A 26,099-nucleotide genomic window follows, 5' to 3' on the forward strand; every position below is an offset into this window, starting at 1 on the left:
GAGACGATGGGTCGTCCGGGGCAGTCAGGTTTGTGGATTTTGGGCAGGAGGTAGAAACGGGCGGTTCGGGGTTGTGGGACTATGAGGTTGGAGGCGGTGGATGGGAGATCCCCCGAGGTGATGAGGTTATGGACGGTCTGGGAGATGATGGTTTGGTGGTGGGGGGTGGGGTCATGGTCAAGGGGGCAGTAGGAGGAGGTATCTGCGAGCTGGCGTTTGGCCTCAGCGGTGTAGAGGTCGGTGCGCCAAACTACTACCGCGCCTCCCTTGTCTGCTGGTTTGATAGTGAGGTTGGGGTTGCAACGGAGTGAGTGGAGGGCTGCGCGTTCCGAGAGTGAGAGGTTGGAGTGGGTGAGAGGGGTGGAGAGGTTGAGGCGGTTAATGTCGCGGCGGCAGTTGGCTATGAAGCGATCGAGGGCGGGTAAGAGGCCAGCACGGGGTGTCCAGGTGGATGGGGTGTGTTGGAGGCGGGAGAAGGGGTCGTCAGAGGGTGGGCGGGAGTCTTGGTTGAAGAAGTAGGTGCGGAGGTGAAGGCGGTGGAAGAATTGTTCGATGTCATGCTGCATGTTGAACTCGTTAATTCGAGAGCGTGGGGAATGAAGGTGAGGCCTCTGCTGAGGACTGATCTTTCATCCTCAGAGAGGGGTAGTTCTGGAGGGATGGTGAAAACACGGCAGGGCTGGGAGCTAGGACCTGGTGTGGTGCTGGAGCTGGGAGTGGGGGCGGGGTTGGGCGTGGGGGCGGGGATGGAGATCGGTGTGGGGGCGGAGTTGGGCGTGGTGACGGAGATCGGCATGGGGCAGGGTTAGGCATGGTGACAGAGATCGACGTAGGGGTGGAGTTGAGCATGGTGACGGAGAACGGCGTGGGGGCCTCTCAAGTAGCCATGGGCACCCGCATGGGCCCCAGCTATGCCTGCCTCTTCATAGGATATGTGGAACACTCCATCTTCCGCAGCTACACTGGCACCATTCCGCACCTTTTCCTCCGCTACATCGATGACTATATTGGCTCCCATGTCGAGGTTGAACAGTTCATCCACTTTACCAACACCTTCCACCCTGACCTCAAATTCACCTGGACCGTCTCAGACTCCTCCCTCCCCTTCCTAGACTTTTTCTATCTCAGGCGACCGAATCAACATGGACATTTAATATAAACCGACCGACTCCCAAAGCTACCTAGACTGCACCTCCTCCCACCCTGCCCCCTGTAAAAACACCATCCCATATTCCCAATTCCTTCGTCTCCGCTGCATCTGCTCCCAGGAGGACCAGTTCCAATACCATACAACCCAGATGGCCTCCTTCAAAGACCGCAATTTTCCCCCAGACATGGTCGACGATGCCCTCCACCTCATCTCCTCCACTTCCCGCTCCTCCGCCCTTGAGCCCCGACCCGGACCAACCAACCCAACCACCCCGTGGCTCAACACTTCAACTCCCCCTCCCACTCCACCAAGGACATGCAGATCCTTGGACTCCTCCATCGCCAGACCATAGCAACACGACGGTTGGAGGAAGAGCGCCTCATCTTCCGCCTAGGAACCCTCCAACCACAAGGGATGAACTCAGATTTCTCCAGTTTCCTCATATCCCCTCCCCCCACCTTGTCTCAGTCAAATCCCTTGAACTCAGCACCGCCTTCCTAACCTGCAATCTTCTTCCTGACCTCCTTGCCCCCACCCCACTCTCGCCTATCACCCTCACCTTGACCTCCTTCCACCTATTGCATTTCGAACGCCCCTCCCCCAAGTCCCTTCTCCCTACCCCTGCTGGACACACTTTCCTCATTCCTGAAGAAGGGCTTATGCTCGAAACGTCGATTCTCCTGTTACTTGGATGCTGCCTGACCTGCTGCGCTTTTCCAGCAACACATTTTCAGCTCTGATCTCCAGCATCTGCAGACTTCACTTTCTCCTTTGAGACTCCTGTGGTCAATCATGAGAAGGAACCACAAATTTGCACAACATCATTGAAAAAGTGTCAATATAATTATATCCTTAAATCAATTTGTGGTTAAGTTGGGTGCACAGGAATTGAGGATTTGCTTTTGGTGATGATAGGATCTACAATACCTAGGACTAATAATATTTGTTTAAGACCTGCTTATGTTTTAAAATGGTGCAAAATTATTGCAAAAAAGTGTGTGACTTTATTTTTCTTGTGTGCATTGTAGGATTTACATTGATTTTGTGATATCACAGTATAGTGTCTCCATAGATGTGCATCTGTATAGATATTATCACGCAATGTTTTAAATTGACGTCTTTATTTAAAATGTTGCTGTCCAGCTTACCTTGTAAAGAAGTTGTTAGATCTCATTTTCCAATGAGAGTCTGAGTCGCGGGATGTTTTAAAAAATTCTCAAGGTCAGGTTCGTAGGAGAGTAGTCTGACACAGAACAAACGACCAAGAGGCGAGTCTGCTAGAATAATGGGCATTTTATTCCCCGCAGCGTCGCCACAACGGGTCTGGCTTATACTCACTCTACATGTTACCAAAACTGGGAGCCGTCAGTTCTCGTAGAGCGGTTGCCAACAACCCACGCTCGGCGGTTAAACGTAACCCCGGAGCAGACTCACCGAACTGGAGACTTTTCCAGCTGATATACTCTTTTCCAGATATAAACATTCATGTGAACAGCAGAGCAAGGCTAAAAAACACATTCCATTCTGGTTACATACAGATAAGAAGATTCACACGGGACTAAGCAACACCTCCATTCCGGTTAGATTCACACATGTATTGGGACATAATTTTTAACCGTTTCACCACATTCCACTGCTTGGAATTTTACACCACACGGGATAATTTCAGGTGTTCTTTATTGCAGCTTTATTTTCGGTACAGCTTCATTTCTCCAGAGTATAAGGCATACAAAAGCTTCAGAGAGAAAGTGAGGACTGCAGATGCTGGAGAATTAGAGTCGAAGTGTGGCGTCGGAAAAGCATAGCAGGTCAGGCAGCATCCGAGGAGCATGAGAGTCAATGTTTTGGGCATAAGCACTTCATCCAAAGCTTCAGAATGTCTTAACTTAGTCAGTTTAAACTTAAAGTGCACATGGCCCACTTTGTTTGCTATTGGTCAGCAGCGCTGAGTTATTCCTTCGTAATTGGATCTCTGGTGCAGCAACTTGTATAGTTTCAGCTTGTCTCAGCAATTTACTTGACACAGTTTAACTGTTAATAGTCCTTAACCCAAAGGAAGTACAGTTGCACTGAGCAGTTTCAATGTATTTCCAATTAAACTAATCATATCACAAAACAACTAAGAGATGGATAGGATTGTGGTCCACCCCCCGGTTCTCCATGCTTTCATGATGTTACCAGACTCTCTTATCTACCTGTAATGATTTGGAGCTGCTTTTACTGCTTGACACTGGTTGGTTTGAATCTTTTCCTCCATTGCTTTTAGTGTTTTTTTTGTATGTAAGTGGATGTATAACTACTTTGGAATCTGCATCTATGATTATGTGAAGAATTTTAACTAAATCCTACTATTATATTGTAACAGATTGATTAAATAATTCAAACGAGGTTCACTAATTAAATGTCTTATCTATGTCTTATGCATTAACAACTGCAGCTGCACACTGTATCTCAGTCTAGGAACCTTGAATCTACAGAGCTACTATTGTTCTACTTGTGAAGACTACATTAAACAAATATTTTCCCGAGGTCTCTAACTAGTGTCAGCAATGTTCTACTGCTTTAGCCATGGGCAGCTGTTGGCCACTTTGTGCTGCTCAGTCATGTGCAGCCCTAATAGAAATGGAGTTGGATTTTAATGATTGCCTAATCTAGTATATAAAAATGACTGACTATTCTGCATTAAAGTACTGAAATCTTTTAGTACAGCTAATAAATTGTCCTTAATGTCCTCATAGATAACTGATGCTTTATAAATGCCAAATATGATTGTGATCAACTTTCCTATCTTAACCTTTTTATTTGAACCAGTAATAGGTTTAATGTACTTTAATAACTTTGCTTTATACTTTTGCTTAAACACACAGGCCCCTGAGTACAGGCCTGGCTGCTCATGGTTCTTGTAGCAGGTTCTGCTGCATCTACAAGGGTTCATTAAAATCTTTCCAGCTCAGTAACTTTATTTTTGGTGCCTGGGCATCCTCCTGATGCAGGAATCAGGGCCCTGTGTATCCCCATGCCCACTCTATCTCGGACGATGGCATTGGAGGATGAGCCAGGACCCATCCGTCAATGTCCAGCAATGGAGGAGCTGTAGGACCCATGCAGCGTGACCGTCTCCAACTTGGAGGTGGTGGATGTAGGAGTGACAGTGCCGGTTATGGCAGAAAAGGAACACCTACCAGGACTCCAAGGACAACGTCAGACCGCGGTGACTGGAAGAATAGAAAGGGTGAAATGTACAGAGAGGGAAAGATGAACTTTTGAAGCTGCTTCAGTTTTAGTAATATCAATTTAATAATTTATTCAGTATTTTACCATTTATACAATTTAGTCAGTAGTTTATTCTGAAATCAAGATGGCACCGAATCGTGGTGACATTCTGTTTTTCACTGCACCTAGGTACAAGTGACAATATTAAAATCTAAATTCAAATCAAAATTTTCATTGTAAACAAAAACTGATAATATTTTGATCTTCATTTGGATGTTACAGTAGCAAATACTGTGGATGTTGGAAATCCAAAATAAAAACAGAAAATTCTGAAAACACTCATCAGGTCAAGCAGCATCCATGGAGAGAAAAATAACGTCAACTTTTCAGGTCAGTGATTTTCATTAGAGCTACAGCAGATCAGAAGCTGGCTTTAACAGCTTTGTGGGAGTTCTGATGAAAGGTCACAGACCTAAAATGTTAACTGTTTTCCTCTCCACAGATATCACTTAACTTTGGTGGTAGTCCTTTTACTCCAGGATGACAACCCATGTTGGAAAATAAACAGCCCTTAAATTTTATCAGCTCACACATCAAGGCCTGTAAGAGAGATGCGTGTTTACTTGTGCATTTATAAATCTAAGTGATGCAGCTGGGGTCAACAAACTGCTTCTGTTCAGGCTTCTGGCATTTGTTTCTTCTTGAGAAGCCAGTTTTTATACTAGCTAGTGCAGCTATTTGTTCCGAATTGTAATCATCATCTGTGACGTTCTTAGACATTATTAATTTTGATATAACGTCTGAGATTGTGTTTGAGTGTGCCTTTGTATTTCTTCTAACAACCTGTCTTCCACTTCCCTTTCCAGCTCAATGACTGGGACTGTTACTATGGCATTCTGGAGGATTGCATGTACCATCTGACAATGCTCCTCCTCCCCATCCTATGCCTTGACCAGTATAGTGTACTATTTTCAATGCCATCTCAATAGCTTTATCAGTTGTGCCTATTGCTTTTAACCTGTTTTCTCTTAGGTTTATCAGACTTAGCTGGCTCAGCTAACCAGTGTGACGTTAAAGGATGCCTTGAACACCAGAATCATGACCAGTGTTGACTTTGAAATAGACCAGCAGCTTGTTTGCTCAAAGCTGAACTTCCATTTCAAGCCTTAGTCTAAGAGCAGACCTAGAAGCAATCTTTCAAAGAAATATTGAGTCTGCAACTTGCATATTTCATAGAAACTAGGAGCAGGAGTAGGCTATTTGGCTGTTCAAGCCTGCTCTGCCATTTGGTATGACCATAGCTGATTGTCTATCTCAATGCCATATTCCCACTTTCTCCCCATACCCTTGATGCCTTTGAAATCTGTATTTATCTCTTTCTTGAATATACTTAGTGTCATGGTTTTCACAGCCTGCTGTAGTAGAGAATCCTATAGATTCACTACTTTTGGGTAAAGAAATCTTTCCTCATCTCGGATGCTAAATGGCCTATCCAAATCTTAAAACTCTGACTCCTGGTTTTAGATTTCCCGACCCAGGAAACATCCTCCTAAAGATAGTCTGTGCAGCCCTCATCTTGCAGAGATTTGAATCAAGTAATTACAGACCAGACTGGAGTGCCCTCATCTGTTTTCCAATTCCACTCCAGAAGGATTTGGAGAACACATTGAAGTTGGAATATTGGATATTTCTAACGAGGTAATTGGATTCACCAAGAAGAGGGGCTGGTTTAATGAAAATGACAAAGAAATCCAAGCTCTGCTCATCATGCTCATGGGAATCAACCAGCCAGACAAGAGAAAAAGACAGCATGCAGACAACCATTGCCTATGCAACATCCTTCAATACAAACTGAGAACAATCCAAAATGAGTGGATTCCTCTTGTTGATTCTGAGTTCATAAGCTTCTAAGAAGCACTAAAAATTGTCTATGGATCAGCATATCAAACCAAAAACCCTCTGAGAAGTGCTGATAGCAAGACACTAGATGTTAAGGAGGCAGTCCTGGATTGCTGGTCAGTATACTCTTTGAAACACCCTTTCGTGCTACCTACACTGTACATGATACTGCCATCAAGTGTTCCAACAACAGCCTGTCAAAAAAAGAAATAGATGAGTGCCCAGTTGAGGGGGAAACTGTGACTGCTGTCAACCAGAGAACAGCAACAAAATCTGTGGAATTGATATATCGTGGAAACATGGTGGCCCACCTTTCATACAAAAATCTCCTTGAGGTTTTCATGAACTGTTGGGAACCAAGCCAAATTCTACAGGACCTTTCTGATATTGTTATCATAACCTTATATTGAAAAATATGATGCTGGAAAAACACAGCAGGCCAGGCAGCATCCAAGGAGCAGGAGAATCGACATTTCGGGCACAAGCCCTTCTTCAGGAATGAGCAAGGGCTTATGCCCGAAATGTCGATTCTCCTGCTCCACGGATGCTGCCTGGCCTGCTGTGTTTTTCCAGCGTCACATTTTTCAACTCTGGTCTCCAGCATCTGCAGTCCTCACTTCCTCCATCATAAGCTTATACACAAACAAAGGAGAAAATTTTAATTGCTCCACCTTTAGTGAGATCACTATCTGTATTTCTGGGAAGACTTTTGCCATATTAACTCCAAACAGGCTTGTTGTTGCCATTTGATGTTAAGCCGAGATTGACTTTGAAAACTCCTTGGAAAAACTTGGATGCCCACTAAGGTTCCTGAACATGATAGAAGCAGTTTCATGAAAATTAGTCTGGACAAGATGAGCACAACAGTGACCTTTTGAATCCCTTCCAAATCTGTAATGGCATGAAATGGGGATGTATGGTAATCCTGTCTTTATTCACCATCCTATTCAGTATGATGTAGCTGCACGCAACAGACAACTTTAAGGAGGGAGACTGTGTGCATTTGAACTGATGGAAGTCATTTCAATTTAGGGCACCTTCAGGCAGACATATGAAAATCTCAACCATGAACATTTCCTCACCGATGACTATGATCTCCTGGCCCCCAATCAGTCAGATCTATAAGGTCCAACAGCTCATTTTCTAAAGCTGCACAACTCTTCAGACTAAGGAATCATTTTAAAGAATCAACCTACATCCCAAGAACACCATCAAGCATTATTATCAAGGGAAGCATGTCAACCATTTATGTATATGAGGAGTGCCACTATAAGCAAGGAAGAGTACGATAAGCTTTCTAAAGCAAACAGCTCATTCGATAAAATCTACATTGAGTGTGGAGGAACCACAACTCAACGGCAAACTGTACAAAACCATAATCCTCACCAATTTTGTATTGGTGCTGAGTCATGGGAGCCGTGTGCTGACATGTGCACCTTCAATAATGCTTCCTCTAGCACTGCTGATGCAACATCCTCAAGGTCTACTGGCAGCACCACATCATATACATTTGAAGTTCTGGAAATAGCTGGCATCACCAGCATTGAGGCCTGTTCCTATAAAACTAATTGTGTTGGGTTAGTCATGTTGCCCAAATGAATGACCTGCCTAAAATAGTGTTGTACAGAGAGCTGACTACTGTAGTTTGTATTGTATGTACTGAAGTTTAATAAAGGCGTTTAAGAAAAATACTAATCTTCATTATGGAGCATGACTGAACGAAGCACTTAATTATATAATATGTTGTGGACGTGCTGGTGTTGGACTGGGGTGGACAAAGTCAAAAATCACATGACATTGGATTATAATCCAACAGGTTGATTTGAAACCACAAGCTTTCGGAGCCTCGCTCCTCCTTCAGGTAGCTAGAAGGAGCGAAGCTCCAAAAGCTTGTGGTTTCAAATAAACTTGTTGGATTATAATCCAATGTCATGTGATTTTTGACTTTACAAAATATGTGAGATACTTTTAAAAGCATGAAGAATAAATTCCTTCCCAAATGGAATTCACTCAGTTTGAAGAGCTATGACCCTCAGTGGTTCATCAGAGTGACTTGGGGGAAAAAAAGGCCTTGTGCTAAGACTAGACAATGACAATACAAAAATAACTTTACAAACCACAATTGCAGTGGGCCAGTCAAAGAAGAGATTAAAATCTTAAGTGAAAAAGGATCTGGAAACTGAAAATGAAATGAAGATTCTGTGAATGACTATTTCTTCCAGTCAAAAGGGCATTCATTTGAAACATGCCTTTTCACCAGAGATTTCTCAAATAAAATAAATTGCTTAAATATAGTAAGATATAAGTTGTGAAGGGAATTAAAAGGCCTTAAAACAAGTTAGGCTATTTGTTTAGATGGTTAACCAGAGGGTTAAGAGACACTAGCAAGTAAGTGTGTGAGACACTGATGTTGAGTGTGGGAGGATGTCAACTGATATTGTTGTGGACCATTAGATTGCCAAAAGGGTCATGTGAAATATTCAATATATTTGATGACAGTAGATCTTTAGTCTCCCATTCTGCATAAATTAATGAATTTGGTTATCAGAAATAAAACTTGCAATATCGTTTGTGGAATGATACAACCAAACATCAAAACAGCTGATTTTGTGGTGGTGAAAGCATTCTGAAGTGTGTGATAGCATTTTTGGATAGAAGAAAAATAATAAATCCATACAACATAGTCATAATGGTACCAATAGTCTCCTGTGCCTGTTTAGTAGAGCTTTTTGATTAATCTCTGTCCCTTGCTGTTATCCTAGACCTCTGCTTTTCTTTTTATCACTGAAGTGGTCAGTAATGATTTGAAAGGAAAAGATCCTAGCTGATGAACTTTCTTGATTTTCTTCAGCTAAATGAACACCCAAGTGCACTGTGGGAAGTGTGTGAGGTGGTGTACTCTGACTTTTAAAAGACATTTGATAAGTTCCACAGAAAAAGTAAAAATAGAAATGGATAATTTTCTGGATGAAAAGTAGGAAAAAGACAAAGACTTAAAATACCTACATTTAGAAACTCGTAATCAAATTTGTGAAATACGTCAAATGAAGAGGGACAGTGGAAACGACAGAACCAGTAAAGAGATTGTAAATTAGTTAGTGCAAGAAATAAAACTGGCAAAATTGTGAACTTTAATATAGAGGAGTGCAAATATAAGTATAGGAAGGAAAAATAGATGACACGTTTGCAACATGAAGTGTGAACAAAACCTTTGATCAAGCTGGTACAGATCTAGGGACATTAGCAGATTCAGTGCTAAATGTGTTCAATCAATGCAGTTGCAGCAAGCAAAAATTGAACATAGCTTGGTTTTAGTCAGGAAATTGTAATTACACTGTAATTGCTCTAGCTGGCCCCACTTTAAAAACTGATTCCAGAAGTGATATATCAAAACGTCAGACATTTAAGCACTGGAGGAATTGGGTCTTTCAACATGGGGGGAGAAAAGGTCAAGTGAGAACTAAACTCTGAAATATACAAAATTATTCATAGTATAGAAAATGTTAGAATTGAGTATAATGTTAAATTAATTGATAGAAATTAATAGCACATTAAATTTAAAAGAACTAGGGAACACAGAATCAAATTTGTAAAAGTAGATTCAGAAATGTCAGGAACTACTTTTTAAAATACAGATCATTTGGAATAGACTACCAGACAGAATTATGGAGGCAAACCACCTGGAATAATTGAAAGTAATTAGATGTTGAAAAAGTTAGTATTGCATGAATTGGAACAAATGGCAATAAACTTGAATGTTTGTGAATATATTGACTACTTGTTGTCATCGTTGAAGTGTAGCAAGGGTTGTTGGTAAAGGAAGAGCCAGAAAGATGAGGGAAGTGTTATCTGTGTTTATTTGTTTGCAGTTTGGTTTTCGCAAACATCATCTATAATGCCTGGTTCTTGGTGAAATAGCTTGTTTTTGGAATTTGTTTGCTTGTTGTAGAAATCTACAATGAAGTCGACATTGTAGAATATATTTTGAAAGATCTGCATCTGAGCAGAGGTCAAACCGTGGAATTATCTTTATTGTTCTGCTAGACATAGAGAAGGTCTTCTATTGCACATATACCATAGTTTAGTGACCTAACAGTGGCATTCTTGTGCCCTCTTCCCACAGAACAGTAGCATTACATGCATTGTATTCACGGTATCGACATGATGCTTTTTCTAAAATGGAAAATATGCTTGTGATTGAAAATTTCATTTTATAGGGTACTGACTAATGCAATTGCTTTAAAAACTGTGTTGCTTTAAGAGCTTGATATACTGATAAACTAAGAGCCAAAATATTTAGTTCTGTACAGTCCTACAGAAGCAATGCTGAAAGGATGCATAGTTGTTGCACATAAACCTGTTGAATTTTCAAGTAAATTTAATCCACGTGATTCAAGCCATGTTACTGAAAATGCCAGAAATCATGAAAGGCACTTTCACCAAATGAAATTGGCAGGTGTTTATCACACAAACATAATGCCACATTTTCCCTGCATTTCAGTAAGTTTCTGTTTCAATAATGGTAAACGTCAAATAAAATCTAATACAACACCACTATTATTATAACATTCTGAATTTATTCTGCTACATTGTGTAAGAGTCAACATTTCAGATGGGGGATACTTGCTCCTCCATTCATGGAATGCTTTCTGGGCAATGGTTTCAAGTGTTGATTATTTTCCCTTACAGCTTCTGACTCAATTTTGACCAATTATAAAAAAATGGTTTTTGAATTCGCTTGTTATACATGGATATAAACTGCAACAAAATTGAAAATGAACACTGGAGTTTTGATAAAATGTGTCTATTAACTCAGAATTCAAGACATCACAATTTTATTACCCTTTTGCATTAGTGCACAATCAATATTTATTTGGCTACTGTTAAACTTTTTTTTTTAAAAAAAGTAAGATGTCTTTGTTTTCTCATATGGGAACATTATTAAAAGATTGTGACTGAGGTGACGAGAGCATGGTTATGCAGATAATTTTAAGTTGAAAACTTTATTTATTGAAAATTGATAATGCAATGTAATAATTTGTTTATATTGCAGGTTAGCACTGTATGTATATGAATATCTACTCCATGTAGGAGCACAAAAATCAGCACAAACATTTTTATCAGAGGTGAGCATTCTTTCAAGCCTCGTTTTACTTTTAGTTGTGTTTAAGAATTTTTAGCCCTTGTGAACTTGTAGATTCTATCTTGTATAATAAATTATTAGAATATACCTTATATGGAACATCTTTTTTTGAATACATATATGCTATGCCTGTTATTCATAGAAGTTAAAATAAGTTGGAATGATTTTGAAACCTTGTCAGCTTAGATAAAAATTTGAAGGACTTCTTCTGATATTTTATTTGCATTGATGGAACTAAGTTTTGTTTAATTTCTCTCCAAATCAATGCAGAAGCCTCACAATGTGCTAGACTTTCAAGCTGGCAAAAAAGGTGACATCTCAGCTCAGGCAATATATTAAAGGTATGAGGTTAGAGTCCATCTGTATCCTGCGTCATGGTAGCACAGTGGTTAGCACTGCTGCCTCACAGTGCTAGAGACCTGGGTTCAGTTCCCGCCTCAGGCGATTGACTGTGTGGAGTTTGCACATTCTCCCCGTGTCTGTGTGGGTTTCCTCCGGGTGCTCCGGTTTCCTCCCACAGTCCAAAGATGTGCAGGTCAGGTGAATTGGCCATGCTAAATTGCCCGTAGCGTTAGCTGAAGGGGTAAATGTAGGAGAATGGGGTCTGGGTGGGTTGCGCTTCGGTGGGTCGGTGTGGACTTGTTGGGCCAAAGGGCCTGTTTCCACACTGTATCTAATCTAATCTAGAGTCAGACTGGTTCTATTTCCAAAGTAGGAATTTATAAAATGTTATATGGATTGACTGCCTACAGGTTGTGTGCTTTTTGAACAAAAATAGAATGTATCTGTAAATACATATTGTCCCACAGACGTACGTGTGTGTTTGAGTGAGTGAGAGAGAGAGAGAGAGAATGTGTGCATGTGATTAGCGTGAGTGTGTGTGTGATGGAGTATAAGACTGACAGTGTGTGTGCATGGGTGAGAGTGTGGGGGGTGTACTTGTGAGAGAGAGAGAGGAGGAGAATGTGAGTAAGTGTACAGTGTAGTGGGGTCACCTGTAGTGTGCCATAAACCCAAGGTCCCGGTTAAGGGCACCCTCCTGGGTACCAGACTTGGCTATCAGCCTCTGCTCGGCCACTCTGCATTGTTGCATATCCTGAAGTCTGTCTTGGAGGGTGGTCACCTGAAGATTCGAGGTCGAATGTCCCTGACAGCTGAAGTGTTTCCTGACTGCAAGGTAACATCCCTGTCTGGTGATTGTTGCGTAGTGTCCATTCATCCATTGTCGTAGTGTCTGCTTGGTCTTGCCAATGTACCATACCTCAGGGAATCTTCGCCTGCAGCGTATGAGATAGACAACGTTATCCAAGTCACATGTGTACATGCCGTGCACATGGTGGGTGGTGTCTTAACACAAAATGGTGGTGTCCATGTCAACATTGACACATCTCTTACAGTGGTTGCCATTATAGGGTTGTATTGTGGTTGATATTGTCCTGAAGGCTGGGCAGTTTGCTGCGAGCAATGGTCTGTTTAAGATTTGGCAATTGTTTAAAGGCAAGAAGTGAATGTGTGGAGAAGGTCTTGGCGAGGTGCTCATACTCATCGATAACATGTTTCAGCCTGCAAAGAACATGGCGCAGTTTCTCCACTCCCGGAAGTACTGGACAATAAAGAGTACCCAGTTGGTTGAATCCAGTGTCTGTCGTCTGAGGAGGTCATTACAGTATCTCGCTGTGGCATGTCAGAACTGGCAATCGATCAGTTGAGCATTGTACCCTGTTCTTAGGAGGGCTTCCTTCAGCACCTTCAGGTGTCCATCGCGTTCCTCCTCATCTGAACAGATCCTGTGTATGCACAGGGCTCGTCCATAGGAGATGGCTGTTTTAATATGTTTAGGGTGAAAGCTAGAAAAGTGCAGCATAGTGAGGTTATCTGTGGGTCTGCGGTAGAGTGAGGCATCTCAGTACATTCAGGGGATCATTTGCCCTCTGATCTTCAGGTGACCATCCTCCAAGGCAGACTTTGAGATATGCAGCAATGCAGAGTGGCCGAGTAGAGGTTGATAGCCAATTTTGGTACCCATGTGAATAGCCTCAACCGGGACCTTGGGTTCAGGTGACCCCATTACACACACACTCACACCCCTCACAGGCTTGTACTCCATCACACTCTCACACACTCAACAAGCATGCACAGACGCAAACACACACGCACACACTCACTCTCTTTCACATGTGTACACACACAAAAGTCTATGAGAGTGAATTTGCACTTGCAGACTTGTATTTGCAGATACATTCTATTTTTGCTCAAAAAACACACAACCTGCAGGCAATCAATCCATATAACATTTTATAAATTCCTACTTCGGAAACAGGACCAGTCTGACTCCAGATTAGGATACAGACAGACTCTAACCTCATACCTTCAATACTCTGTCTGAGCTGAGGTGTCACTTTTTTTTATAAAACCTTAAATTACCTCGAGAATGTGACTTAAAAGTAGTTCTGAGATTTACATATTAATGAATCGAAACCTGCAATCCATTCTAAAAGATGACAAACTTAACAGCAATCTAGATTTGTTCAATATATCGTTTTAATTGCATGACACTGATCTTTTGCTATTAATACTGTGTCTTGTGATCCTGTCCCACTAGTTACCTGACTAAGGAGCAGTGCTCTGAAAGCTAGTACGTCCAAATAAACCTGTTGGACTATAACCTGGTGTTGTGTGATTTTTTTTTTTAAACTTTGTCCACCCCAGTCAACACCGGCATCCCCATATTATATGGAAGAAAGACTATGAATTTCTGACAAATCTGGATGCACCTCTAACATTTTGATGTGGTAGAAGATCACATTTTTAGAGTATAGGATGGTTTCGTGTATTTTCGACATTATTGTTAATTGTTCTTCTGAACCTTTATATAAATTTCTCTAATTTTGGCATTCCCAGTCTTAACCATTTGGCCCTACCTTCAGTTCCCAAGGCTGAAGCTCTGGAATATTATCCCCATACATCTCTGCTTCGCTACCTTGCTTTCATCCTCAAGGTTAAAAATCTCACAACACCAGGTTATAGTCCAACAGGTTTAATCGGAAGCACAGTAGCTTTCGGAGTGCCACTTCTTCATCAGGTGTAGCCACAACCACCTGATGAAGGAGCGGCGCTCCAAAAGCTAGTGTGCTTCCAATTAAACCTGTTGGACTATAACCTGGTGTTGTGTGATTTTTAACTTTGTACACCCAAGTCCAACACCAGCATCTCTCAATCATTCATCCTCAAGGCACTCCTTAAACCTATTCTTTTGAGTAACCTTTTGATTATCCGACTTAATATCTCCTAATGTAGCTCAATGACTATTTTGTAATGCTCCTGTGAAGTGCATTGGGATGTTTCATTATGTTACATCTTTGTTTTAAAAATATGAGTTTTTGTTCCAAATTATAGTGCACCTGTTGGTGTAATGGTATGATTTAAATTTGTTTTTTTAGATACGATGGGAGAAAAACATTACTTTAGGGGAACCACCAGGATTCTTGCATTCGTGGTGGTGGTAAGTTAATTTTAAAATAATAAATATATTTAATTTGTTCCCTCTAGTATTTTGAAATGAAATTTCCAGGTGTATTTTAATATATTTAGATTTTTTAACATCAGTTTTGTACACTGAATATATACGGCACTGTTAAAAATGCCCAAAATTAAAACAAAGCGTTGGACATACAGAACAAGGCTGGCAGTATCAGTGGGGAGACAAACAGAGTTAACATTCATTCTAATGAAGACGACTCTTATTTCATTTGAAATGTTAACTTTGTTACTCACTCCATAAACACTTCCAGACTTGCTGAGTATTTCCAGTACTTACTTTTTTTTCAGATTTTCAACATCCGGTGTCTTTTGCCTTTATGGTAAAAATGTCAACCAATTTTCATGATTTAAATAGATGATACAGTTGTCGGATTCGATTTTGATATTCTGACTTTTGATATAACTTTTGTTTGCATTACCAACTGAGTTGCTCAGATATGTTGGCAACATAACCAATTTTGATAATGGTGCATATCAGGCATATATGTACCGTGTATGGAGAATGAGATTGAGTAACATACCAGCTATGATCAAATGGCAGAGCAGACTTGATGGGTCAAAAGGCTTAATTCAGCTCCTATGGCTTATGGTCTTAATAACAGCAGCCTGAATATAGAACTTCTTCAGTTGGAACTTTTGGACTTTTATTTTTGATGTTCAAATGCATAATTCAATTGATTCATGCATGTTTTTGTGTTTTTTTTAATTGAAGGTTTTATTGCATGTTTATTTTAAAAGTCCTAATCCAATTTTAGCTTCAATAACTATTACTGTATTGATGAAGACAGACAATAGGATACGAAACTTAAATGATAAAATCACGAGATGATTAAAATCTGATCCTTTCATCTTTTGGATCTGGGTCAGGATCTAGCCAAATTGATGGAATGAAAGACATCTCATTGTGTGTTGGCATCACCGATTCTAAATGAAGTAAACGTGAGCAATTGCTGTTTTGATGTGGCTTGCATTGGTCATAATTGCAGCACAAGGAAGGAAATGGTAAATTGTAGCTATAGAAATTATATGGTCTCTAAACTAATGTATGTTGAAATTGAAAGATGTGTTCTATCTAATACCTGGCTTTAGAGTGTCTACTGCACACAGTGGATGACAGAAATGTAAAATATTATGTTCTCCATCACTGTCATGTCTCTCTTCAGTCCAACAACAAGCTGAAAATGTAAGTTTTAATAGAAATGCCTGCACCATTATTTGAAGAGCATTTGACTCTCATTATCATATTCAGCCAAAATTATTGGTGAAAATAACATCACTTGGTTGTAATAATAGTTAACAACTTTAAAAGTATACAAGGGAGAAGTTTTTTTTTTGTGAAAATTTTAAACCAGGAAAATGTATTCATTCAGCTGCAGGAATTGGCTACTTACTTCCTAACTAAACCATATAAATGATTAGGTTTATTTCCGCCTCCCCTTTCACCAGAATAATTTAGGATTCTGATTTATCCAACTCAAGGAGAGATTGGATTTAATCAATCATGGCTGGAAGTCACTAAATTTGATTGTCTGTCTGGTTGAAACTGATTGTGTGTGCACACAGTGTGAAGTATATTTTACAAGGCAACATAGGTAGATTCTTTTCCAACCCTGCCTGCCTCTATACTATTTTGTTTTCCTAACACATAAAGCTGATGTTTATGTGTATTCATTGGCAAATATGAAAGAAAACTTCAAAATAGAATGGGGGTGGTAGTAAGGATTAATTACTTCACATATTGAATTAACTTCTTGAATAAATTCCAAGGTCAAAAAATAAATAGAAAGAACTGCAGATGCTGGGAATTTGAAACAAAAACCGAATGCGCTAAAGAAATGCAGATTTGGTAGCATCAGTAGAGGAAAAAAGAGTTAGCCTTTCGAGCCCAGTGACCCTGCATCGGATGACAAGGAATTACTGGACTTGAAGCATGAACTCTTTTTCTCTACAGATGCTGCCAGACCTGCTGCGTTTCTCCAGCCCTCTGTTTTTGGACCAAGGACATAAAATTGGACTGGACCTGAAACACAGGCTTCTGGTATCATAATGCATTATAAAACCAGTAACTCTATGTTGCCTGTTGATTTGCAAGGTAACCACCAGTGCTCGCTGTGTTCTGAAATGGCTGCACGACACAGCAGTGGGCTGACATTTATGAAAAATAGCATCCCTACCATGTGGAAGCAGGCCATTTGGCCTGTCGAGTCCACACTGACATTCTGAACAGCATCCCACCCCCATCCCTGTAACCCTGCATTTACCCTAGCTGATTCACCTAGCCTACAAATCACTGGACACTATGGGCAATTTAGCATGGCCAATTTGCTAACCTGGACTGTGAGACAAAATCAGAGCACCGGGAGGAAGCCCAGGCATACATGTGGAGAATGTGCAAACTCCACACAGTTGAACCCAGCTTCCTGGCACTGAGGCAGTAATGCTGAGCCACTGTGGGAGATACTGGCATCACTTAAGCCCCTAACTAATTGAAGTTAGCTTGCACCTCCTTAGAGCAGAAGTACCTTCTGGTTGGAGTAGACAGTTGCTACAACTGCTTGCAAAAGATATTATGGACAAGAAAGGCACTGAATTGTGGCAAAACATAACATAAACTGGTCTCCAAGTTCTCTGACGCTGTGCAGGAAAGAGAGCAAATTATCCCACAAAGGTAGTGGGAACTATGGTGATCAGTGTCGGGTTTAGCCGAGGAACTGGATGTAGTAATCCAACAAGTAGTCAGTTGCTACATATGAGTAGTCAAGGTTAGTGGATCCATCTTCAATCACATCCCACCAGCTACATCATTCACTCCACACAATGTTCAATACACCTCATGTCTCACTTGTCAACAATCTTTACTATGATATATACATAATACCCATAGTATTTGCGTTTTTCCAGTGGCACGTGTACCATGGGAAATCCTGCAATCTTTGTAAAGCTTACTTCACTTGCTTTCCTCTGCCAATAGAGAATGAAATAAATTTAGGTGCCTTGGAATATAGAATGCCTTCAGCCTCCCTTTCTGTAACAGTTCAGGCAGATTGGGAAGATGATTGAAGTGCTACCACTGCTTCTGTCTGGAAACTGCAAATGACACAAACATTAATGAGATTGGGGATATTCAGAGACACTAGCAATATGGTCCTTGCCCCCTCTGAGGCTGCAGTTTGCTGCAACAGATTGCAGATTATGATGAGGATGTACTTAGTGATATGGAGATATTTGGCATACTTTTCCTAACTGAGCTTCAAGTGAGAGAGTTTCCCTCTTAATACTCTGACTGACTAAATATGGTGTAATGCTTAGGGTCATTCTCCAAACTGGCCAGCCCTCACTTCCAAGAGTGTGTGATATATATTTCATTATCCCTGACATGTTGAATGTAGTACAGGGCACATTTTAAAGAGAAGCATTGCTGGTGTTGGAGATCTGAAATAAAACAAAAACAAAGCACTGGAGAAAACACAGCATGTCTGGCAGCATCTGTGGAGGAAGAAAGAGTGTTAACATTTTGAGTGTAATATGAATCTTCTTTGGAACTTCCAAGAAGACACTTAGTGCAAATCAACCCATTGTGTCTTATATATTTTAGTGTTTGCCATCCCATCTTTAATGTCTTGGGTAGGTTTGCTTATAGCAGTCCAATTTACTGACATGTAATAGACTTATAGATGTTTACAGCCCAGAAGGAGTCATTTGGCTGATTGAGTCCACGCAGTTCAACAAAAATCTGACTATACTAACACCATTTTCAAGTTCTTGCCTCATTACTTCGGAAGCTATGACAACGCAAGCGAATAGCCAAAAGTTTCTGACTCAACGATCCTTTCAGGCAGTGAGTTCCAGCCTCCTGCCACACTCTGGGTGAAAAAATAAATTCTCCTCAACTCCCCTCTTAGATTTCTACCATTTTAACTTAAATTTGGTTATTGGCCTCTCTACTTAAAGAAATAGTACTTACTTAACCAAACTGTATTTGCCTCTTATGATCTTATACACCTCTACCCAGTCCCCCATCAAAGTTGTTGCTCCCAGCCATTCCAATCTTCCCTCAAAGCTCAGTCCCTCTAGCCCAGTCAGCATCCTCGTAAATCTGTTCTGCACTCACTCCAGTGCAATCACATCCTTTCTATAATGTGGTGACCATAATGTACTGCACACGGTACTCTACTTGTGCCCTAAACAACATTTTGTGGAGTTCCAACGTGACCTTCCTGCTCTTGTGTTGATACTGTCCTTAACGACTTTATGTAACTGTGGATGATGCAGCTTCTCAAAGTGCTTGTATTTCTCACCATTTATAAATATTTGCTGAGATTTGATTAAATACCTCCTGAAAAGTCTGCCACTACATTTCTACTGCCCAGTTCACCAAGTAGCTCTCCTTTAAGTTGCTGAGGTACATGAGAGGTAAGTAATATTAGGTTGTACATTTGTGAAGTGCAGAACAGAATAACTGAGAACATTAAAAGGCATTACATGATCACACGGCAGAAGAATTGTGAAATTGTGGAACTCCGTTCAGAGTTAGAGGAAATTGAAATATATATAAATGTAGAAAGTATGAGCAGGAGTAGGGTATGCAGCCTTTGAATTAGCAGCACCATTCAATATGATCATAGTTGAACATCCAACTCAGTACCCTGTACCCTCGCTGTCATTGTTTCTGAGAGTTCCACCGCTGGTCTGTTTGCTTCTGGGACCTGTCCACATACACTCTTTTGTTTTTAACCTCGCTACTGGTGGCCCTGAGGCGTATACGTGACTGCCACTGGTCTGTTTATTTTTGAGATTTCTTTGCATGCAGAGCTCTTTCTAACCTCACTTCTGCTCCTGAGACCTACATTGCTCTGCCTCTGGACTATTTGCTTCTGTCTCACGTCTCACACTCCTCTCCATTTTTTCCACTGTTGTTATTTTTAACTTCTGTTGCCTCCCTATTAAAATGATTTACTTGAAAGCTGTTGGACTAATTTTCTGATTTTTGTTTTGTGTAGATGTAACTGATTTTGCTATTCATTGGTTTAAACTGTTTGATTGCTTCAATTGTCTCCAAAACCCTGTATTGTGACAATTAGGCCAGTGGATGCACAGGTTTTGTAAGATTATTTGCTTTTCTCCGAGGGTGAAATATACATGGACAGCTGTTTTTGCGGGTCAATCCCTGCCTTGAACTGCGCACAGGACCCACTTTACAATTGTTACGGGATGGAAATAAACATACATACATTGAAGTCCCACTTCCTATTTTAAGAGGACTTGTCCCCTAAGACCTCAGTACATTACCCAAATCTGAATCACCCTGAAGGAACAGTCACATTGTGGAGGTTCTATCCACTTTTCAGTGAAGTTGGATGAGCCAAATTCAAAAGACTTCTCGTTTCGTTAAGAGGGTTTGCCTTTTCTGGGTTGGTTTGCTCATCTTGGATGTTTTTGACTAGCAGATAATAAGATAATACTAACTCATCATCTTCTCCCATTTGCTATGGCTATCAAGGGTCCACAAATGATCCTAGCAGTCACTAATAATTTTTTTCAAAGGCATATATTTTCCCACTAGAAATTTACTAAGTAACCCTTTGGGTCCTGACGCAAATTCCTGTACATCATGACTGAAAATTCCAGTTTAACCATTGTTAGATTGTCCATTTGAAGTGACCCTCCCCCATTTTACCTGATGATCGTTCCTGTTTCTGGCAGGAAATGGACACTCCTATTTCAACCTGCGGCTGTTCTTCAATTCCAGTGGGAAACAGACCCTTCCATTTTAACCCACAGCTGTTCTTTAATCACTTGGTTTACCCTGTGAACAATGTAACTCCCTTGAGGAACTGTGATCTGTATGGATGCTATCTTTGGTGACGTCACCCATTTCTTAGTTCAGTTGCCCAATTTGGCCATCTGGTTTCCTCTCCTGAATCTTAACATCGTCTAATGGATAGTAAAGAGATGTACTTGCCCCTCTCTTGAAGTCAGCTTCTGATCCGATACCAGTTATTGAGCTTTGGGGATCCTGATGATTGTACCACCTTTGACTTGATTTGATTTGATTTTTTATTGTCACATGCATTGAGATACAGTGAAAAGTATTGTTTTGCGTGCTAACCAGACAAATCATACCTTAATAGAACAGAATGCAGAATTTGTGTTACAGCTACAGAGAAGGTGCAGTGCAAGAACAACTCTATTATGTGAGAGGTCTGCTCATACGTCTGATAATAGTGGGGAAGAAGCTGTTCTTAAATCTGTTGGTATGTGTTTTCAAAATTTTGTATCTTCTGCCAGACGGAAGAGGATGCAAGTGAGCGGAAGAGAACATAACATAACTGGGGTGTGAGGATTCTTTAGTTATGTTTGTTGCTTTCTCTAGGCAGTGGGAAGTACAGATAGAATCAGTAGAGGGAAGGCTAGTTTTCATGATGGACTGGGCAGTGTTCATAATTCACTCTGTAGTTTCTTGAGTTCTTTGGCACACTTGTGGTATAGAAACACTTCGAGTCTGTGGGATTGAAATTAGGAAGAATTTTATTTGAACAAATGCAAGGAGATGGATCTTAATTCCAGGTCCTTCTGAAGAAGGGTCATACCAGACCTAAAACATTTAACTGTGTTCATTCCACAAATGCTGCCAGACGTGCTGAATTTCTCCAAAATTCTGTGTTTTTTTTCATATTTCCACTAAACTCAATATTTTGCTTTAATTTGAGTGGATCTTAATTGCCTGACAGCCTGTCGACTAAGCATAGTTTGCAGCACCTATTTATACTATAGGGAAAGAAGGCACCAGTGAAAAGTTTCTGGGAGAAGTCGATGCAGTCACCACAACTGAGAAGGGGATCATGGAGGATCTGGAAGGATGGCTGATTTAAGAACAATAGAGTTCCTGGAAGATGCAGCTGGGATGAGACTGCTATGCTAGGCCGCTCTCTGCTGGGCCGCTGGATAGTAGGCCGGGAGCCACTGCTGAAAAAGACTATCACACCTGGATGAGATCACCTGCCGGGCTGCTGGAACATCTGGACGCTGAAGACTACGACGACGACGACATCCATGCCAGGATGAGATCTGTATGCTTGGACAAGACTGCTACACAGAGAGACCAACCTACTTCTCCTTCAAGCACTCAGGCCTAGCTGCGGACCTGGAGCCTTGACCTAGCCTGAGAGTCCAGGCTGGGGGAGTCAGCCTGGGATTTGTTCTTCAATCGTCAGGAGACCCTGGGCTAGGATGGAGCTATGTCTGGCTTGTCCCAGCAGGAAATCCAAAAGGAAAGCATGCACAAAAGAAAGAAAAAGAGCAAAAGCAAAAAGAAGACAAAAGAAAAAGCTCAGGGAGTAGACGGGTCCTGGGCCCAGCCCCCACAACTCTGCTGTCAACCTGTATCGTGTGTTTTAATACTCTTTCTTTTATACTCTTTCTTTTATTTTTGGCCTCCATTTATTGTTTTTGCCAACCAGAAAATTCCCTGTCATTCTGAGTTTGTTCTGTTAGCTAGCAATCTTCTATCCATGCCCTACACCATGCATTTCTATTTTCTGCAACAAAGTTTGATATACCCAAACTTGTCAAATTTCTTTTGGTAATCTAACTGTTGTGCATCTACTGCTTTTTGTTTACCCCCAGCACATATCATTCCCTCAAGATCACTAATAAATTATTTAAATGTGATTTCCCTTGCACACCATCATGTTGACCCTGTGTTGTTACTTTGAACTTATTAAAATGCCCTGCTAACTTGACTTGGATATGCACTTCTGACATCTTTTCTTCGACAGATGTTAAGATAAATGGCCTGTAATTAAATCTAATGCATCAATTGTCTCTGTAGCTACTGAGACCCTAGAATGATGTCCTTCAGGATCGGTGGACTTATCAGCCTGGTCCAAGATTTTGCTCAGTGTCACCTCCCTGGTGATTGTAATTTTCTTAGAAAAGGTTCACTCAACTCATTCTTGGGATGAAATGCTCAACTTACGTAGAAAGTTTGAACAGAGCTCGGAATAATGAGAGGTTGTCTTATTGAAACATAGAAGATCCTGAGGGACTTGATAGTTTAGCTTCCAGGCAGTTTTTTTGGAGGAAAGACAAAAATTCAGATGGACATTTTTAAGGATAAAAGGTTGTCTTGTTCAGATGGAGATGAGGATTTTGTTTTCTTTAAAGATCTCTAAGGGTGGAATTCTTTTCCTCAAAAAGCAGTGGAGGTTGGGTCATTAAATTTAATATGTAATTAGAAAGATCTTTGATAGACAAGTGAGATATTGATTATGGTGCAATTAGGAATGTGGAGTTGAGATCACAACCAGATTAACCATGATCTTACTAAATTTTGGCTGAAAATGTGTTGCTGGAAAAGCACAGCAGGTCAGGCAGCATCCAAGGAACAGGAGAATCGACGTTTCGGACATGAGCCCTTCTTCAGGAATGAGGAAAGTGTGTCCAGCAGGCTAACATAAAAGGTAGGGAGGAGGGACTTGGGGGAGGGGCGTTGGAAATGTGATAGGTGGAAGGAGGTTAAGGTGAGGGTGATAGGCCGGAGTGGGGGTGGGGGTGGAGAGGTCAGGAAAAAGATTGCAGGTTAGGAAGGCGGTGCTGAGTTTGAGGGATTTGACTGAGATAAGGTGGGGGCAGGGGAAATGAGGAAACTGGAGAAATCTGAGTTCATCCCTTGTGGTTCGAGGGTTTCTGAGTTCATCCCTTGTGGACTCAGATTTCTCCAGTTTCCTCATTCCACCCCCCCACCACCACCTTGTCTCAGTCAAATCCCTCGAACTCAGCACCGCCTTCCTCACCTGCAATCTTCTTCCTGACCTCTCCGTCCCCACCCCCTCTCCAGCCTATCACCCTCACCTTGACCTCCTTTCACCTATCACATTTCCAATGCCCCTCTCCCAAGTCCCTCCTCCCTACCTTTTATCTTAGCCACCTGGACACACTTTCCTCATTCCTGAAGATGGGCTCATGCCCGAAACGTCGAATCTCCTGCTCCTTGGATGCTGCCTGACCTGCTGTGCTTTTCCAGCAACACATTTTCAGCTCTGATCTCCAGCATCTGCAGTCCTCACTTTCTCCTTACTAAATTTTGGCAAACTCAAAATATCGAATGGTGTATTCTTACTCCTCATCCTCCATTCCTAGAGAAGGGAAGGAGACTAACTTTCTTAATAGCTTAGAAATGTGTGTTTACAAGAGAATGAAAATAATCCGTTCGGCACAGTTAGAAATTATGAAGGACTGTGGTGAGTAAATAAGTAAATGAAATGATTAAATACAATTAGAAAATGTTAGAGACTGGGCCAGATAAAGAAAGTTGCCCCATACAACATGCCTGGGGACTAGAATATGACCTGCCAAGGTGCACATGAGTCCTTCAAGGCCCTGTCCAAGGCACACACAATAACATGTCAGGAGGAGAATTTGAAAATTACTGCACACATGCTTGTCCAATCACGAGTTCTGTTCTTCCATTTGCTTCTGGTAGGCTTGGCAGTGAGCCTAACTGCCTATGATTGGATGAGCAGCAAGCGTAATGCAGGTGAATGCCTTATCTTTAGTTTCCATGAAGTTCATTCTTTCAGTGTGTCACTATGCTCCTACTGATTGTGTGCAATATGGCTCCTGGGAGGACACGAACAGCAGGGCTAGCTGCAGTGTCAAATAAATTGCACAACTGTATAGTTTTATCCTTTGGGTCAAATGTTTACTCTTTCTTTGTGGATGGGTATGCTGCCAAACTGCAACTCAAAATTTGCCAAGGGCAGCCATCAATGTATCCCCCAATCCACCATCCACCATCCACCTATTGTAGAAGAACATCAGTATGATGCAGTTGGGCTGCTGTAACATATATTTCAGTGAAAAAGAGATGGAAGTGCTAGTCTTGCTGAGAAACACACGGTTCCCTTTTTGATCTGCATGAAAACCATTATATTTGCCCAAGAATGAAGATTAGGCACAGCACTGAGTAGCGTTGACCTTGTCAGTTGCTTGTGGTATTGTTTTATATTACAAGTTTTCTGTTCACCTTTGGAAAGCTAGGGTAATTGTCCTAACTCATTGGTTGGCTTTTGTGAATTATGTAGAATTATTTTATCTTGACATACTTTCTTTCATCTTCTATCAGCTCAACCATAAGAGCCTCTGTTTCAAGTGTTTTAAGACAAAATTAGCAGAAAAAAGTAAGGTCTGAAAAAAATCTAAATATTTGCAAGAAATACCTTTTGAAAACCGCTAGAAAGTACAGGAAAATTACAAAAACCTACTGAGAAATAGTACAATAAATCACAGCACAAGATGAGGTCCTACAGCCCACCAAACCTGCATCAATTCCTAAACCTTATTTGGACCCGCTATTTATTGCCTGTATGTGGGTTCTATCCCCTGTTTGCCTCCTGTTAATTTGCCTATCAAGATAGGCTTTAAACATTGCTTAACGTGCCTGCTTCCACCACCTCCACTGACTGTGCATTCTAGGCACCCATCACCCTCTGAAATTTTTCCCTGCACTTCTCCCCTGACTCCCCACACTTCACCTTGAACCTGTGCCCTCTTGTACTTGACCTTTCCATCCTGGGGAAAAAGCCTCTGATGATCCATCATGTCTATGCGCCTCATATTTTGTAGACCTCTATCAGGTCATCCCGCAGCCTCTGTCTTTCCAGTGAAAATAATCTGAGTTTATCCAATCTCTCCTCATAAGTAAAACTCTCCAGACCAGGTAACATCCAGCTAAACCTCTGCACCCTCTCCAAAGCAACCACATCCTTATGGTAATGTGACAACTGAAACTGTGTGCAATATTCCAAATATGGCCTAACTAAAGTTTTATACAGCTGTAACATAACCTGCAGACTTTTATATTCAGTGCCCCTGCCGATGAAGGCAGACATGTTGTATGCTACCTTGACCAGCTTATCTACCCGTGAATCAGGGATTTGTGAACCTATACACCCGATTTCTCTCTGCATCAGTGTTCCTAATGGTCCTGCTTATTGTATAATTCACAGCTGAATTTGATCTTCCGAAATATATTACTTCGCGTTTGTCTGGACTAAACTTCATCTGCCCAAATCTGTAATCTGACGACATCCGGCTGTGTCCTTTGACAATCATCCTCACTATCTGTAATTTTGCCAGTTTTAGTATCAAACA

The 26,099-nt window shown here is 41.2% G+C and overlaps 1 protein-coding gene across 8 annotated transcripts in view; it reads left to right on the plus strand.

Moving 5' to 3' along the window:
• LOC122559094 (single-stranded DNA-binding protein 2) overlaps nucleotides 1–26,099 on the plus strand; it is a 378,880-nt gene that overhangs the window by 80,111 nt on the left and 272,670 nt on the right. For all 8 annotated transcript variants that reach the window (XM_043708394.1, XM_043708441.1, XM_043708403.1 and 5 more), the window contains exons 2-3: nucleotides 11,316–11,388; nucleotides 14,846–14,907. In XM_043708394.1, the coding sequence (XP_043564329.1) occupies nucleotides 11,316–11,388; nucleotides 14,846–14,907 (135 nt within the window). The remainder of the gene's footprint in view (nucleotides 1–11,315; nucleotides 11,389–14,845; nucleotides 14,908–26,099) is intronic.

Source organism: Chiloscyllium plagiosum, chromosome 2 (assembly GCF_004010195.1).
Source record: "Chiloscyllium plagiosum isolate BGI_BamShark_2017 chromosome 2, ASM401019v2, whole genome shotgun sequence".
Classification (NCBI taxonomy): Eukaryota; Metazoa; Chordata; class Chondrichthyes; order Orectolobiformes; family Hemiscylliidae; genus Chiloscyllium; species Chiloscyllium plagiosum.